Source organism: Corvus brachyrhynchos, unplaced genomic scaffold, assembly GCF_000691975.1.
Source record: "Corvus brachyrhynchos isolate BGI_N302 unplaced genomic scaffold, ASM69197v1 scaffold370, whole genome shotgun sequence".
Lineage (NCBI taxonomy): Eukaryota > Metazoa > Chordata > Aves > Passeriformes > Corvidae > Corvus > Corvus brachyrhynchos.
Window position 1 is genome coordinate 4,297,822 of NW_008235977.1, and position 18,760 is coordinate 4,316,581.

The following is an 18,760-nucleotide window of genomic DNA, read 5'->3' on the forward strand; positions in this document are numbered from 1 at the left end:
GTATTTACTAAAATCCAAATTATCATGCATTTGAAATGGAATTTAAAATCCAAATTTGGGATTTGGCCTATCCTTCCCATTCATCTACGTCACACCAGCTATCTGCTCATGTGCTCCCTTATTCCCTCCTGACCTTGCACCAAGCATTCTGTGCTAAAGCTGGCGTGTTCTGGTCAGCAACGTCGCACAGAACCAAACACCACTGGTCAAATTAAAGAGGTGTCAAGTATCTGTTGGATGATTATCAGAAAACAACATGCAGCACTTCTAGATTTTACTCTGCAACTTTAGCACATCCTCCCCCAATGTTCTTCCTCTATGCTTCAAGCTCCTTTTCTAATTCGCAAATATTTGTACAAGTCTTTCACTTCAAGCGATATTTTTATATACAGAAAACATAAAAGCAAAACTGAAAGTCTCTAAATAACTCATTTAACAAGTCGCCAGATTTAGAAATGGCTGACTGCTGTTACTATTTACAGCCATGTAGACTATCAGTATGCTCATTGAAAGTTATCTACAATTTATAAAACTAGTCTTAGTAGAACTTTCATATATGAAAGTATATAAAAAAAAAGGACAAAATTACGGAGACTGAAAAATATTAATGAAACTTTAATTTCATACTAATCAACTGTTTTCAAAATTAATACTTCAATAAAAACACCAACTTATACATGTATTAAAATATAATGTGATGGGTGGACAGCAGAATGCCTTTCTTTAATACTTATCTTTCTCCCAGTGGCACATGTAGCTGCTAAACAGCCTTCATAGGAAAAGAAGGGACTAGGGAAATTTCCTGTGAGAAAGTTTTCAGCCCAAATAAATCTATCCGTTTACAAGACTGGGGATCTGAAAAGTGTAAATACTGCCTTGTACTTGTAAAAAGTTGTGTCATCTCTTTATTTTCTTAGTTTTCTTTTTATTTTACAAGTAGCTCCTGAGTCTGCATGCTTCAAAGCTAATTTGAGATGTGTTCCTGTTTCATTCAGTGCTCATAATAGAGATGTTTCCAAGAAAGCCAGTCTAAAATCCCTGGATCACTTGTTCAAGAAGTTTTAACTCTGCAGTAAGGAACAGCAAGATTAGTTTTGTCTTCAGAGGAGACTTTGCAGCAAAGGAGCAGGAAGCTACACAATGAACAAGTAGGAGTTAAAAGAATTAAAGAGCTGCCCTCTGGTCTATATAGCAAAAAAGACATGGACCTAATGGGAAGGAAAAAAAAGCAGTATATGCCTTGCCCTTAAATACCTGCTCCAATACCTGCACTCAAGGGAGAAAAAAATGGTTACATAGGCAACTTAACTCTCTCACTTCGTAGTGTTTGGCTGCCTAGTTTAGAAATGTCAGAAACAGTTTCTGAACATCGACATTATGCATGGATCACTTATACACCTATAAATGATGCACATGGTATTTTACACACTATTTAGAGACAGAGAGAGAGATGGAATGTTCCCCAACTTCTATTCAAGGAATATGGATGCCTCATGATATAGCAGAGAAGTAATGTGAGAACCTGAGTGCCCCCTCCAAGCTAGTCCCTTCTAAATACCCCGTTCTCTTCCCTTTGGAGCTCCCTGCACTTGTCCTGTGGGCACATCCAAGCTACATTCAGGTAAGAATAGCTCTGGATGTTCTATTCAGACATAAACAACTAAAACTTTGTAAAGTACACGAAGTGACCTTGCTTTGATCCCCCTCATTTTACTGCATGTATAAAAGCATTCTGGCAAACTCAGGATTTAAGTCTGAATAATGCTGTTGAACTGTACATATAAACAGTCAGACTTTAAAGTCTGAATAATCTTATTAAGCACATGCTGAATGCAGCATTGGTAAGTTGTCTCATTGCAACCTTACAGTGATTCATCTCATCCTGTCACGTTTTATTACTACAGGATACAGGAAAATGCAGCTTAGAAGGTTCCAAGATAGTAAGATTCCCCTTTAATAAAAATGTCTCCCAACAAAAACGGAAGTAGAGTAAAACATTTTTGAAAACATAAGACAAAGGAATTCATGGGGAATTCCTTCATATTCAGAAGGGGCAAAAGAAGCCAAGAACACGAATTTTTTTGAAAACTAGGAAGTATTTCCTTGAAACACATGGTTGGTGGAAATTTTGCATAACTTGCCCTTCTAAGTATGTATTTCTTTCACTGCTCAGGTGCCCCCACTGAAACTGAGGGGATACTCTTTAGACTACAAGGCTAAGAGGCCACGAAGATGAGAACAATCTCAATGCTTAGATATTAATCAGAGCACAACCTGCCTGTGGCCCAGGAATCCCAACTGAGACAGCTCTGAGCAATCAGCAATTCTGCATTTGTCATCACAACTGTTTTTACTGCCATTTGATCAGTGCCACATGAGTCCTGACGAGATGATTCTTGGAGTGGATTTTCAATCACCAAACCAATTAATTTTACGGAGAGGACAGTAATAGAATCAAATGCATTAATCAGATGTCAATCTGGAGATACATCTTCTTTTTTGAAGTCTCCTTCTTTCTGAATTTTTCTTTAGCTCTCTTCATTGACAGACCTGAAGTGAATTTGGGAGAAGGAAGTTTAAACTCACCTCAGGATATTCGCAGCAGTGTTGAAAAGGTACCATACTGCTCATAACGGCTGTTCCCAGAACTGACATACAGGCCATTTTGTGATCTGACACCCTGGTCTTCTGCCAAATAACTGCCTGAAACAAATGGCACAGAGTCAAATTTTTGACATTATATTGGTTGAACTCATGTCATGTCTATGAACATGCATATGCAACTGCACACACACCGTATATGTAACATTCTGTACCTTGACCCTCTGAAAATCACAACTTTCAGTGTTAACAGACTCGATATGGTACCTTTTGACAAGTCTTCTCATACTGTATTACTTATTTACACACCCAGCAATTGGAAAACTAAGCAAAGCTTGTATTCATGAATGTTTTGTGGCTACTCTGGATTTCTGTACCTGAAGCAACTGTTAAAACCAAATCAATACAAATACTACTTCTCTTAGATATAAAGCAGGGCTTTGTGCGTTTCCTGAGCATATAAATTGAGGGTTTATGACATGTCTCTCACAGGTTGGTCAACATTTGAAGGTGGGCATGGCAATGCTTGTATTATTTATACCAAAGAGGTTGTTTTGGTAGAGATCAGGCTATTAGCTGTCCATCCATCTCTCTCACCTGCATACTCTAGGTCTATGACAAGCCTGCCATTTAGAAAGAAAAACACTTTCTAAGGAACTATATTAGGAAAGCAGTTATTTGTCTAATGAAAATCTTGTACAAGTTAGAAGGATGAAGGAATATCTGCCGTATTAGCTACATGTCTTGAAATACTATTACAAAGATTTAATAAATACAGTAAGGCAATATGAACTGCAACTTGCAACAGAAGTTACTTGTCAAGTCCACTTATGCATACAGAAGGTATTAGCTACTTTGGGAAGTGAAATTTTGTCTATCACTAATGAGAAGTCCTATACCAAACAGTCACAAATTTAACTCTGAATCTGCTTTCATTGCCGTTGTATCAACAATAAAAATGTTATCCTTGGTTAGTTTTCTGCTTCTAGGCAACTGAGACTGCTACATTTAGGTCCACTTCGTTTTTGCCACCGTTAGCTGTCTGGGTGTATTCAATGTGCAACCTTTAAACACAAAAGGAAAAATAATGCAGAATGTTGCATTTTAAATTGGATGTTACAGTGCTGTTACAATTTATGTTTTTAGTAGGTACTAGGTGTCCAGTAAATTCAAAATGAGTTCACAGTATTCAAGCACAGGATGTTAAGTGAAAGGATGGTGAGAGAGCAAAAAATACACATGCATCCATCTCAAGAAATGCAATACATAGCCTTAAAATTCCACCTGTCCAGGGGGATATTTGCTGCCCTTCAGGGATGAATTCCACAGAAGAACATGGTGCTCCTGTAACATGATAATCCCTTCCTACAGGACAGGTGGAATTGTAAAGCTTTTGAGACTGTTGACCCTAAACTATTCCCCAAACCTTTTAATTTTCCAGTTCCATGTACAATCTGCAGCATTTGTGAAGTGGGGCTTTTTAGCCCTGCCTGAATGTAATTCATTCCCTATACAGCAGCCTGACAGCCCTTTGCACATGCTGGATCACAGCTCAGTTATCCTACAGTGAGGTGAACCCCTCAAACATAAAACACAATTTACATCAGGGAGAGCAGTGAACAGAAAAAGGGGAGAAGGAGAAACAAGCAAGCAGAGCCATGGGCTGGGTGCCCACAGATCCGGCAGGGAGTCCCCCCCCGCCCCGTGCTCCAGAGCAGGCAGAGGCAAAGGACAGCCCAGGGCTGCCTCTCAGCCTCTCTCCTCTACACCTGCTCTAAGCCTCCTCAAAGACATCCTGGAGTGATGAAAGAATCTGTCCTCTTCTTTATAGCTCCTCTTATAAAACATATCCTGTACTGCTTCTATTTTAAAATTGATTACTTAAAATGGAAACAGAAAGTGCCAAGTGATTTTTTTTCTTTACTGGATGTATTTTAAATTAAATGCATGTGACCAAACTGAGAAAGACACTTGTTACATGACTAATATAAACATCATGCTGTTTATTTTAGGGTATCCTAGTGTGATGCTGCAGGTACAGATATAAATCTTAGCTGCTGATTATTGCAAGGTTATTACACAGCTTGACCTGCTTGAATGGCTGATACTCAGAACTGTGAAAAGATTGCTTGAGTAAGGTTGTTATAAGAAAACTCTGGAAAATAAGAACTTATTAAATGCAAACTTGCTAAAAGTAGATACTGTAATAGGTTCAGCTTAGTTCTTTAAATAGTCATATATTCACCAGATATTTATACTCAGTACTACAGACAAATTTTAGGAAATAGTTACCACTGTAGGTTAAATTAAAGCCTACAAACTGAAGAGGCCATGCAACTCCTAAATTTCTACACCATATAAAGACAGCATAGAGTGTGCATTCATTTTTAGCCCTGGCTGCACATTATGAAGCAACAACACAGGAAGATCTTGTAATTTACAAAAAATTATTCTTCTAGATTCACCAGATGCATCAACAGGCATTAAAAAACATCAGAGAAACAATGCCTGTTCCATTTCATTTATTTTGGAAAGTGTTGCCATGAGGTCCCTGCAACACCCTATTTTTTTAACCTTGCTTATACCCTTTAGTTTAGCTAAAAATATACCCCTCACACACCCCCCATATTTTTTTTTCTAGGTCATATAAAGCGGGTGTCTAGGATGAGCCAAGGAAGAATCTGACTCTAGTCAGTATGATGACGCTGCAGAAACAGCCTACTCAAAGATATATTATTACACATGGCCCATCTTAGGTTTTGCAAGAGCTAGCCAAATATATCCCACCTCTCTGTTTCATTGAAGGGGATTGCACGATGCAGATATTACAAAATGTCATAACGCATATAAAATCTATTGCACATACGCAGAAGATAATTATGTGTGTGTCTGTGTGTACCTATTTCCCCACCCCAGGCAGCCCTAGGACATAGGCAGGAGGATGACAATGTACATTCCAACCTAAGTGATTCTATGACTCCACGCACACATGGACTAGGCATCTGTTATTTCAAGATGAACACCTAAGGCACAGAAGGATTCCTTTAAAAATGTGTAAAGGGTGGAGAAAGACTGTGCAACCTCTTCCCACCGAGGTCCCTGCTATACAGCACTAGAGAGAATTAAGAGCTGCTCAGTATTTGTTTCTTCAAAGACCCCAAGGAAGAACAGAGAAAAAAAAATGCAGTTGCTCTGCATCCCTAACTATCCTTCATATTGTAGAGTTTCTACCAGCAGCTACAGTGATTTGCAATCCCAGATAAAAGGAAAATCTTAATTAGAGCTGGGACTGGATGCTGTTTCCAACTGTGGCTACTTCAGCACAATTATGATGCTATGAGTTAAACCAACTCATTCCATTTACCTTATTACTACATAATGGCAGTAACTTTAAGGAGACTTTTACTACCCAAACCACACCTATTTTCTTCATTTATTTCATGACAGTCATATTCTTCACCCTGTAATAAAGTTTGAGGGTGTAAAAGTCTAGTTGAGCAAGCAGGTGTACATGAGCTATAGGCTGGTAACCTGAGTTAGCTCTGTAAAAGAGAACTGCATTTCACAGTCTCTTTAATTTTGTGCTACATGCTTCAAACATCCTGTCACCCTGGCATCTGAGATCTCACTGCAGATAACTCTTTGGGCCAGTATGTTCCTTAGCTTCTTGACTTCAAACCTAATACCTTACTAAGCTTCAAATGAAAGCATTGCTTCCTACCTGGTAAGAGAGTACACAAACAGGAACAAAGCCAGGCAGAAACATCCCAAGTTTGATTGAGGCCAAGGGAAACAAAACCACATCATCCTGTACGGTGTCTATAAGCTCTTCGGCTTAATGATGCACAGACACCCAGCTCCAAGGGCTGGCACATTCTCTGCAGTGAAAGAAAACCTATCTGCTAAGATCAAAAATTGATCAATATAAAGTCTTCACCACCTTCTTTAGAATACCAGCCTTGAAAAGCACTGGTGTTTTTCAGCTCCGTGCCTTAACTGGTGTCCTGTTTTAAAACCAATGTAAGTTACCTTACTAAAAAGGGAACCCTTACATAAACTACCCTTGAAAACAGAAATCACAACAGTTTTTCAATTTAGCTTATGGAAAAATTAAGCAACTAATCAACTATTTTCCAGGATATTTTATACTCACCCCATAGGAATCAGTTTGTACACCTCATTTTGTACACGATGCTGGGACAACTACCAGTGGAGATATGCAATAGAGAAACTCAAGGCACCATTTTTCCCCTCATCAGATGCAGTTACATACCTGTCTATCCCATGGGCATCGGATATTAGAGCCATCAAGGGGATTTGTTGAAAGACAGTCATGTTCCACAGCACTGTTCATTCTACAAATTCCAGTGTGTATTCCTTACTCAGATTTCCCGTTCATGACACTAGAGCACCCTCTCAATTAAAAGGGCTTCTTGAGCATGACACCATGGAGAAATGCTTGGATTTGTGAGTTAGGAGGTTAGTTAGGAGAGGAGACGTATTACAAGGAGCCAAGGGTCTTTATCTGGTAATGTCTGTCTTCAAAGCCTTTCAAGAATTCCAAAGACTATTGAGAGTTGTACTTTTTTTGATTGCTTTAATCACACGTGTTCAGCCATGGGTGTTCAGAGAACCTGATCTCCTTTTATGACCAGGTGACCCATCCAGTGGATGGGGGGAAGGCTGGGGATGTAACCCAAACATCAGTAAAGCCCTGGACACTGTCTCCCACAGCACTCTCCTGGAGAAACTGGAAGCCCATGGCTTGGACAGGTGCACTCTTTTTGGATGCACTCTGTCTGGATGGCCAAGTCCAGAGAGTGGTGGTCAATGGGAGTTAAATCCAGTTGGCAGCTGGTCACTACTACTGCTCCCCAGGGCTCGGTATCAGGGCCTGTTTAATATCTTTTCCAATGATCTGGAAAAGGGGATCAAGGGGACCCTCAGTCAGTTTGCAGGCAACACCAAGTTGAGTGGGAGTGTTGATCTGCTGGAGGGCAGGAAGGCTCTGCAGAGGGATCTGGACAGGCTGAATTGATGGGCCAAGGCCAATGGTGTGAGCTTCAACAAGATGAAGTGCCAGGTCCTGAACTTGGATCACAACAACCCCCTGCAGCACTAGAGGCTGGGGGAAGAGTGGCTATTAAGGTGCCCACTGGAAAAGGACCTGGGGGTGCCGGCTGACTGGAGCTGAACATGAGCCAGTGTGTTCCCAGGTGGTCAAGAAAACCAATGGCATCCTGCCCTCTATAGTGTAGCCAGCAGGACCAGGGAAGTGATTGTATTTCTGTACTCAGCACTAGTGAACCCACACCCCAAGTCCTACCTGTAGTTTTGGGCCCCGCACTACAAGTAAGACATGGAGGTGCTGGAGTGTGTCCAGGGAAGGGCAATGAAGCTAGAACACAAGTGTGATGAGGAGAGCCTGAGGGAGCTGGGGGTGTTTAGCCTGGACAAAAGGAGGCTCAGAGGTGATCTTATTGCTCACTACCTGACAGGAGGTCATAGCCAGGTAAGGGTCAGGCTCTTCTCCCAGGCAACCAGCAACAGGACGAGGCAAATGGCCTCAAGGTGCATCAGGAAGGTCCAGGTTAGGTGTAAGGAAAAATTTCTTCACTGAAAGAGTGGTCAAGCATTGGAAAAGGCCCCCCCAGGGAAGTGATGGAGTCACCATCCCTGGAAGTGTTCAAACACTGAGCAGACATGGCACTTCACAATACGGTTTAGTGGGCATGGCGGTATTTGGTCAAAGGCTGGAATGATGCTCTTGGAGTCTTTTCCAACCTTAATTTTTCTCTGATTCTATGAAAAGGTTAATTACCCCGGAGGGTGACTGGGCACTGGAACAAGCTCCCCAGGCCTATGGTCACAGCACCAAGCATGACAGAGTCCCTGAAACAAGTGGACAACATTCTCAAGCACGTGGTGGGATTCCTGGAATATCCTGTACAGGGCCAGGAGTTGAACTCAATGATCCTTGTGGGTCCCTTCCAACTCAAGATAATTCTAAGATTCTATTAAATTCCACTTCCCTAGCAGGAGGAAAAAATAAATAAATAAAGCCTCATAATCAATTAAAGTACAGTCAAAAACCAGTTTCCAATCCAAAATTGTGATTCAGAAAATGTACATCACAGTGAATTCTATTTAAATAAAAGGAGGTTTAAAAGCCTTTTGTAAAACAGTAGTTAACAAATAACATATATAACAGTGACAAAGTACTTTGCTAAAGAAGAGGGAAAATTCCCATGCGGCTTTGGAAACATCCTTTTTTCCACTAACCTTTTTAAGCCTACAGTGTGAGTGCAAAAGCCTTGCAAAGGCACATCTCAGATTCTGCAACACACACCGCATATGTGAAACAGTAATTGTTTTGAGCTTTTAGATATATACTGTGCTGTCATTTGAAAAAAGTGATGGATGAGAAACTGGAAACCTCAAGGAATTAGTAATAGGATATAAAGCATTTCACCTCTGGGTCACCAGTTCAAATTCAACCAGGTTGGTAGTGACCAAAAGTAGTTACCATCTGGCAGCTGTTCTCTGGCTGCTGTAAATTGAGTTGAGGGTCTCAGCGCATTTCCTAGTGGACAGGTGTCCTCAGCACAAAAAAACACCATAATTAACTCTCTGTTTGGCTTTCTCAGCAAAGCCACTGAACAACGAATGGAAGCAAACACTGAGCTGTATTCCAGGTTAGCATGGAAGCACTGCAGATTCTCAATCGTAATTCCTCTTTATATTTTAAGACACACAGATTAGTGAGGGATTTCATTCATCATCATTACATTAAACAGAATAACCTTTCCAAGTCAAGATAGAGTTTATGTGCTGCTATTTCTGCTCAATTCGGATTTCTTTTCAACATGCAGCTACAGCAGAGTTTGGAAGCACAATGAATGAATGAATGTAAAGTATAATGACATTATTAAAAATGGTAAATTTACCCTAACACACCCACTCTATCTCAAAAACCCCACACTTATTAGAGAGCGCAGGGACACAGGAAAAAAACCCTGGATCTGGATTATTTAATACAAACTGTTGTTTAAGATTATGCAACTTTGGAAAATAGAGGAGACTTACTGTAAAGGAAACAAAGATGGCATCCTTTAAGTCAACACCACCAACGAAAGGGGATTTGGGGAAGAATACCACCCACAGTTATTATAAGACTTTTTAAATTGACCTTGCATCCAAAAGTTTTGACTCATGACTCTCTTGAGAAACAAACAAGAAACAGTTCTAGGCAGAACTGCGTGTGACCAAGCTTCAAAATGTAATGTGTGAAAAACACTGGAAAAAAAGTATTCACTTATGCTGCTCAAAGAGGAACTGGAAAATTTACTGAGCCTACTTATGGCCCATCAGTACTTTTGCACAAGACATGGGACCAGTTGTGCATGCTATGACCTGCTGATAGGCACCATCTAAACCATCTGTTGCTGAAGTTTTTTTGGCTCTACTAAATCTGATATTGCTAAAATAGGTATAGTTACTGGGTGTCCTTGCTCATTTTGGCATTTGTGGAATAAAGGCAACCGAAACAGAATTAAAGCATTCCATGTCATCAGTCTTACAAAACAGAAAGGCATTTCTTCAACATCAGTGGTTTGTAGAGACTGAGCTGAGGGCTACTGGTATTAAACAGAGAAGAGCATGAAAAATTCAGTTCCAAAAAAGAGCTGGAACTACTAAAAGCTGTGTTGTACCACCTTGGTTAAAACACAGCCAGAGCTCAGCGGTTGCTAGAACATGGCATTTGGGGCTGAAGGGTTTGAGGCAGTTTAAGCAGTAGCTGAGTTTGAAATGTTCTTAACACGCCTTCAGATAACATTAACTTTAAATAAACTTGCTAAATACTCATGTAAATTATTTCCATTTGGCTGTCTCATTATTCAATTTGCTTTCAAGGAACATGGTGATGAAAGAAGAAAAATACCTCTTTCTAACATAACCATACTGGCAAGAGGATCAACATTATCAGTATTCAAAGAATGTCTTGGCAGGATAAACCTTCATAAAAAGAAGGAGCACTAGCTAATCCAAGTTGTCAAAATAGCACTAGTACCTCAAGAGTTGATCTGCAAAGTGATTCATTATTTATTGCTAATGAAAACAAAACATTCTGAGCAGAAAGAGCAATTGAGTGTTTCCTATCTTGGAAGCCCACTGATGGAGAGCCCACAATAAATAAATATGAGGAGGAATAGAGAATATCTACTTTCTTACCCACTAAAAATCAACCAAAGGCTGGAAGAGGATTGTCTGATTTCCTTTCTGTGAAGAACCACACTTAATGGCAATCAGTATTTTCCAAACTAACACAGATATAAAATGTAGCAAGGAGAAAAATTTCTGGAAATTTCATTCACAAGCTTAAGACATACACCTTTCGAAAAAATGCAATCAAACATGGTGGAAATTACACATGCAATGTATCATGCATCCTAAAACCATCTCTACTTCAACAGCTCAGTAAGAGGCCTGACTTGCCAAAGTAAGTTTCTGCTGGAATCAATTAGGCAACCATTTCCAGATGCTTAAGCTCAGACACTTTGTGACAGTTTCAGCATTACTACATTCTTCCTCAGTAAAGCCAGGGCTATGCTTTCACAGAATCACAGAATGGTTTGGGTTGAAAGGGACCTTGCAGACCATCTGGTTCCAACTGTCCAGCCACGGGCACCTTTCACAAGACCAGTTGCTCAAACCCCATCCAACTCACCATTCTCCTTTAACTTCATATAAAGTACAGGACTTTAAAAACTGGGGGAATTTGGTTTTTCTGGGGAAGGGTTGTTTTTGGTTCTGTTTTCCGGTATGGCTTTTTTTAAAGCACTGGTTTTGCAATTTATTGAGAAAACTTCCTTGAAATACACTTTCATTTACACTTTTTTCACTTTTTATCTTTTTTACTCTTTAAACCCATCTTTCCTTATCTCCTTCTGTAATAGTTCATCTCTGCTATCTTCTTGCTCTTTTAAGCCCCGGAACCTGATCATACTCACAACACATATCTTCTTCCATTGCAACAGAAAGTACTGGCTCAGCCTCAAGAATTTGGGATTCTAAGAACTCCTCTGAATATTTGCATATATAACTTGTCTCTTAAATGAAGACATAATCTATGAGCTACATAAAAAATGAAGCTATTCTAAAAAGTTGATTCTTCCTCCTAGTACATTTCTAACAAAAATATAACAGACACCCACTAAAAAAAAATCACCAACAACCCTATTCAGCAGGGTATTACTATAGCACAGATATGCTCTAGTGTCTGTATAGAAAAAACACCTTCCTGATCCAAATTAATAATTGTAATGACAACAATATTTAGCATATAAAGGAAAAAGAAATAAAGAATATTCATGTTCTGTGATACGGTAAAACAAATGCACATTGACCTACTGCAAGTTGCTACACACTGGAAATTCAGAATTTCAAGTTTTTTAAAAGGTATGATACAACAGGTAACTTTTTATTTTGCATGGAATGCTAATGGCAGTAGAAAGGTAGGAATCTGATTTCAAATTTTTTAAAGTTCAGTTCAGTTTTTAATTTTCAGACTATTTTAAAGCATCTCCACATGCAGAGAGACAGACTACACTTTCTGTCTACTTAAGCCTTTAATTTTCCTGTCTCAGCAATAGCTACTGAGCGACCTCTTGTGATGAAATGTTTGAGCACTTTCTCACTTCTTTTCCTTTTTTAAAAAAAAAAAAATTAAGTGAACAAAAGGTTGGCAGTGCAAAATGAAGAGTAAAAATAATCAGCACCACCTCTATCATTACAGTGAACGAAACTGCCTGGAGATAGCTTTTTTTACCCATTCATATAACCCCTCAAACTGGGTATTGAAGAACATACCTCTGAAGCTAATAGGAGAGGTGCAAAAAACCCCCAGTGTGCAATGGCAACTATCATGTCACTCTTCACACCATTTTTGCAGGAAGTGTTGCGTAAAAGACATGTGATCACCTTCTTGTACCTTACTGCCATTGTACTAAATTAAGCAGAGAAAAAAATGCCCCGATATACTCAATAGTCTGATCAAGCAGATTAAATCAAAATACCAGAAAGAAAATAGCATTTGCAACTTGTCAGAGAGGGCAAAAACAAGCAACCAATAAGGCAAAATTAGTCTTATTAACTAACATTTAAAGACCAGTATTGTGAACCACTGCTAGATCTGTCGAGGAGGTCAGTACAATCTTAGAAGCAGACAGTCCCCTAGCTGTCTGGTTTCAAACTCTCGGTGATCTCAATGAAATAAGACTGCAAGTAGCTCCACTTTCCTGGCAGCCAGGTTTAGTTTTTCACAGTATCTACACAGTGATATTTAAAAATACATACATAAATACAATCAAAGCATGATAAGCAAGTGCAGAAAAGGAAGGGAAATCTCTTATTGTTTCAGAAAAGCACACAGTGCCATTTACTTCTCCCACTGAAAAGGAACTGAAGTGTGAATGTTTGATTGATGGGGTAACTGCTCAAGTCTCAATGAACACGACAAATACCAACAAACAGCGTTATTCTAGAACAAAAACAGAATTGCTGAGGGATCTGGCCACGAGATGTCACTCTCTACTTTGCGGCAACTTGGAAGTTCATTAGCACAACTTCCCCCTCGGAGGTGTAAAAAGCCAGGGTATAGCCAATAAAATTTGCCATGTTAAATTTGGGTCAGGTTAAGGCAAACTGCTCAACATGTCATTTCAGTAGGTGTGCTGTAGAAATACTATTCAGTATGCAGTGAAGTCAAAGTAACCTCCAAGTAACCTCTGCATTCATCCTCCTAGGTCTAAACCAAGAGCAACTAGCTCAACTAAAGCTTGTTGTTAGAACATACGTTACTGTTCTTACACCAATGACTCAAATTGTTTTGAATTTTCCAGCCTTCTAAAATATAATCATTGTTATGTACTAAGCTCTTATGACTCGGAATACAGCAAGCTGCCTCTATGAACTATAGCTTCTATCCAGGTAGACAGCCTAAAAAGTAAGTTTTGCAAGTTTTTTTCAGGTAGCTTTGGTTAACACTTTATCAGGCCCCGTGGTCTAGTAAGGTCTCACTTCTTTGTTTGCAAAATACCACCATCTTTACTAACCCCTAGCATGTAAAATAATTTTTATATTTCCTATATCTAACCAGGCATCTGCTGCAAGAGACCAAAAATACCTGAGCCTGAGTTTTAGGAGTTTAACATCAAAATCTGTAGCCATTATAAATGTACACCTATGAAAGGAAAAAGTAAGTGGAAGTCCAAAACAAAGCTATGATGAAAGAAAAATTTCAGGAATGAAAGATTTTATATAAGCACTACATGAACTGCAGAGATTCTCATCAGAAACTGATCCCTAAGATAGCTGACAGAAAAAAACCTCATTATTACCTTATTATGTGTTAATGTTATCCTCAGGTCCGGTTTTATGATACCATATGCTGTCAGTAGATCTTGGACTTTTTTCAGTTCTTCCTTACATTTTCTATTTGTTGAGTAAAACTGCTTTCTTACAGGAAGATTCTTAAACAAATTTAGGACTGTTACTGTAGTACCTGCAAGCAGGTGATAAAAATAAGTAGAAATTACAATGAAAGCAAATCACTGACTGGATATTGAGGAAACTATTTTTACTTAAATAGACATGTTTGTATGCTGCTGCAATAGATTAGGTTATTAGCATGAGAAGAAATATACCAAATCAGCAGTCATCCCCCCCAAAAAAGGTATGTCAAGAGCTTTGACTCCTCTTCCCTATTTACAGTTATGGTTGCAGCATTAAGCTTACTTTTATACACCCTAACAATAGCGAGAATCAGCACTAAATAAAGCTGAAGACTCTTTAAGTGCATAAGTTAGCCTTCATTAGTAAAATGATAATTAACAGACTAGAATCTAATCACACATATCTGGAGGCAAAGGAACACTGTGTTTCATTAAGGGCATTTGCTTTAGGCTAGTACCTGAAGTGCCAGATACCTCTGCTCAAGGTATAGCACACGGTAGGAGGAGGAATATTCATCTACCAGCCCAACCACATAAATTCCTAGCCCATAAGGATATTGCAAAGCATTAAATATATGTCAGAGCATTCAACAATTTCAAGAAAAGACAAGGCATTGCAACCTGCAGGCTTTCTGGCTGTAGAAAACACTACAGGCTAAATCTTAAAAAGATTCCTTAGTTAAAAGTAGGTACAGACCCTTCCAGCAGGTTAGAAAGAATTGTGACTTTGCATGGTCCTACAGCCACACTGCTTCCAGCAACTCCTATGTATGGCAGCAGGGCAACTCCTCCTTCTTTAAGCAAGGATTTTGCTACATACTGAAACATTACTTTGGTCCTGAACAAGTATTTCATATATTTATACAGACTTGGAGTATTTAATTTTTATAAGTTTTATTTCCACTGTCAGCTTGGAGAAGTGAGTCAGAGAATGAGAAACTAGTTTATAACTACAACCTAAACAACTTTCAAGATGTATCATTTCTTCTGTTATGACAACACATTCTCAGCTGACAGACATAAGGCAAGAAATGTCTACAGCTGCAAAGATATCATACTCAGCCTTCAAGTACCCAACAGGTATTTCAACATCAGATAGAGCCTCCGAGAAACACAAAGTACTTCTGTCACAGTGCAACACCAGAACAGTGATATCCCTACCTTGCCCAAGATGGGAAGGCTTTTTAGAAGTTACATGTCCGTTGCTATTCAAAGCGTACTGAATGCTGAAATCATCAGCAGCTGTCTTTGTTGTGACCAAAACCTGAAGAGAGTGATTTTAAGAAAACTACATTAATCAGGGACAGACAAAGTTCACAATGAGCTTAGATAAGCTTTGCTACCACACTCACCACTCTGTTACTTTAATCACCATAATTACAGTTAATTAGTTTATAAAATTTTTCTTCTACAGGTATTTCTTACAGGCACAGAAACATTCTGCATTATTCTGCATGTTTCCATCCATTTAACTAAAAGCATTTCTAATACACTAATACACAAACCATAGCAATTCCTACTACCTACAACACACACTGCTCTACCTTCTATTCTAGCAAGGATGAAATAAACTTAATCAATTGACAGTTTTGCATTCTTACCCTCTGTGAGTCAAACACACTATAAAAACTTAAATTCATGTGAGATTCCACAAACTTAAAGACTATTCTCAAACAAACAATATATTATCGTTCCACACCTAAACATATCTAGCAATCAGTCACAGCATGTTTTGTAAGCTATTACGGTAATAACCAGATTGCTTTAGCAAGAGCAGTCATAAACCAGAGTTCAGGAGCCAACATTATGGACAACCAAACCAGTGCCCTTTAACCATCTGAAAGACAAAGTTTGACACACATACAGAGTTTCAGGATATTTTGGTTTATTTTAGTGTCTCATATGAATCATTCAGCATTCAGTCATGCCCCTGGAGAGAAAAACAATAATTGATTAACTGGAAATTACAGTATTGCAGACCTACTTAAGGGCCAATACAGTTTCAAACTGAAACTTCAGGAGACAGTTTGGGTAGGTAGAACACAATTAATGCCAGGAGTGTTAATTAACATAATTACTGATACAAGGAGTAATACCTATTAAAGCACTGCATACACTCAGACCACCTCCCATCTCTTATGAAATGTACCATAGAGTTGATTAGAAGCCCGGAACAGAGGGCATTCTGCTCTGAGAGCTCATTAGAAGGAACCAACGATTGAGGTCTGTCATCATCTTTCAAAACACCAAGACTTTTGAAAGCATCTTTGGAAATCCCCATCCAAATACACAACCCACTCCTGCTTAGTGCAGTGTGAATGTAGCCCAAGGTATCAAGGAGTCCAGCTGTAACATCATCTCTCCTGACCTCAACAGCTGATGGTTCCAATCAGACACAGGTATCGGTACCTTCCTGCACGATCTAATGCTCGGCAGACTCGAATCCAAAACTTGACCTTGGTGTAGCATGAATACAGAAAGGCAGAGCACAACAGATCTGGCAGATGCTGTGCCTTTAGCAGCCTGAACACTTTTCAGATGGTTTTGAACAAACTTATTTACTTTTAGCCAACAAGTTAAGTCGCAAATATCAGTACACTGCCAATCCTCCTAACACAAACATACGGCTCAGACTCAGATAGGTCAGGTAGCAGGTTCCTGTTTAGTCATAGGGACAAAGTTTGTGCAACTGCAGTCACATTCATGTCAAAGAGCAATAAGGAGCCCAGCAAGATCCCATGACTGCTGATCACCTAGATAATGAGGCAGAAATCATTACTGGAATGGTGGCTATGTGAGCCATCAGTTCCCTGAAATTATTTCTCCTGGCCATCATCTGCTGCTCCTTGTCTTCATTTACCCTAATTCATGTAGCCAACTCAGCCATACTCTTTGACATGATACTCCTTGATACAAAAGGAAAGAGAATACAACACAATCCGTCTGTTACATGTTCTGATAGAGGAAAATAAAGAGAGCACTGCTGTGACCTGTGTGACAGAAAGGCAGGACTGACACTAACAAGAAAGTCATTATGACATGGCTTCTGGGGCTGGGGAGAAAGGCAGCGTACACAAGCATATCCCTGGAAGGCTGCTGGAACATTTAAACTCTTTGCACAGAATAGAACTTTCATGAACACATACAGACAACAAAAATCATAACACAAAGGCTACATATTTATAGCAAGTGCTCACCTCTGACACACTGCAAATCGATCCCAAAGCTTCCCCACGGAAACCGTACGTTGTCAGCCTTTCGAGGTCCTCAGAAGAGCTGATTTTTGAGGTGTAGTGTTTAATTGCCATAACTGGAACATCATCAACCTTGATTCCACTGCCATTGTCTCTTACTTCTATTTTGCTAAACCCGTAGTTCTCCTAAAAGAGAACCAACCAAATTAATTAAGACACAAGTTTGAAGCAGCTAAGGTTACAGCTTCTAACCATCCATACAGAAATGGAAGTTTTGCTTGTTTGGAGGAACTGAGCAACCATTAAATGTCTCTGTTTAAGGAAAAAAACAAAAAAAGAAAAATACATCATGTTAGGATAACAGTGATGGTTTCTCCAATTAAATATCATAATTCATATCCTGTGATTTGGAAACAGCAAAACCTAAGCTCAAAGAGAGACCTATAACATCACCTATGGCCATTTTGTCAATCAAGACAAACACCAGCCAAAGCTTCCGACTACAGTTCACCACTGCCACAACTTCTATCTGAGAACCATTCCATCTTCAGGTTCATTCCTGTCTGTCTGCAAAAAAGTAAATGTTATCTTTGTTCAGGCAAATTGGGTAAACTATGCCCTCTTATCCCATCTGAAAAAGATTAAAACAATGAAAATGCTGCAGTTTCAGGCAAAACCCATCAAGCTGCAAAATGGAATTTCGAAGTTTCTCTTCTCTGCTATGCTTTTGAACTAATCCAGAATTAATGTGGTCATTGACCTCTATTACATGGTCAGAGTTATTTTGATTTCCCATTAAAAAATACCAGAAAAAAATCCACTGTTTTACAGTATTACTGTCGAGAGTTGTGCACAGTGTAGGTTTTCTCTTCTCCCCTAGTATCCACAGAATAATCAGCAAATCTCTTTTAATCACTGAAACTTGTGTAAAGCCAGGTTTGTTTGATTGGAACTACAGTGTTTTGGATTGGGCTGGACTGACAAAGAATGTAAGAGTACTGTAGATGACTCATGCACTGAAAATGGTTGAAAATGCTCTTTTTAATTGATTTGGAACTTCTCACTATGAAAACAGCTGGTTACTGTGCTGTAAAACCCACGCTGGTTAGAGGGCTCTCTCCTCTGCAAGGTTTCTTCCAACTATTCTGGAAAGCTCCAAAACCTTTCTGTTCACTTCTCACAGTTACTGATAAGCTCCCAGGATCTAATTCCAATACTCTTGCCCCCACAGCTGTGCACACAATACTCACTTTGGAGTTACCCATGAAGCAAGGTACTCTGCAATCTAAATATTGAAAAGACAGATGTTGACAGACCATAGCAAAGAGAGTATCTTCAGCTCACTTAAGGCAATAAGAAACACATTCCTTGGCATCTCCAGGAAACCATTCTCAGATGGAAAAACTCTAGAGTCATTCAGAAAATATAGCAGACATGTTCAAAGAAACAAGC

General features: G+C 39.3%; 1 protein-coding gene across 1 annotated transcript in view; it reads right to left on the reverse strand.

Annotated features, from left to right (window-relative positions):
• The window catches only part of PMS1 (PMS1 homolog 1, mismatch repair system component), a 45,807-nt gene that overhangs the window by 24,217 nt on the left and 2,830 nt on the right, over positions 1 to 18,760 (reverse strand). Inside the window, exons 3-6 of the mRNA XM_008630175.2 lie at positions 17,312 to 17,494; positions 15,276 to 15,378; positions 14,001 to 14,164; positions 2,587 to 2,703 (exon numbers count right to left, since the gene is read on the reverse strand). Coding sequence (XP_008628397.1) covers positions 2,587 to 2,703; positions 14,001 to 14,164; positions 15,276 to 15,378; positions 17,312 to 17,494 — 567 coding nt within the window. The remainder of the gene's footprint in view (positions 1 to 2,586; positions 2,704 to 14,000; positions 14,165 to 15,275; positions 15,379 to 17,311; positions 17,495 to 18,760) is intronic.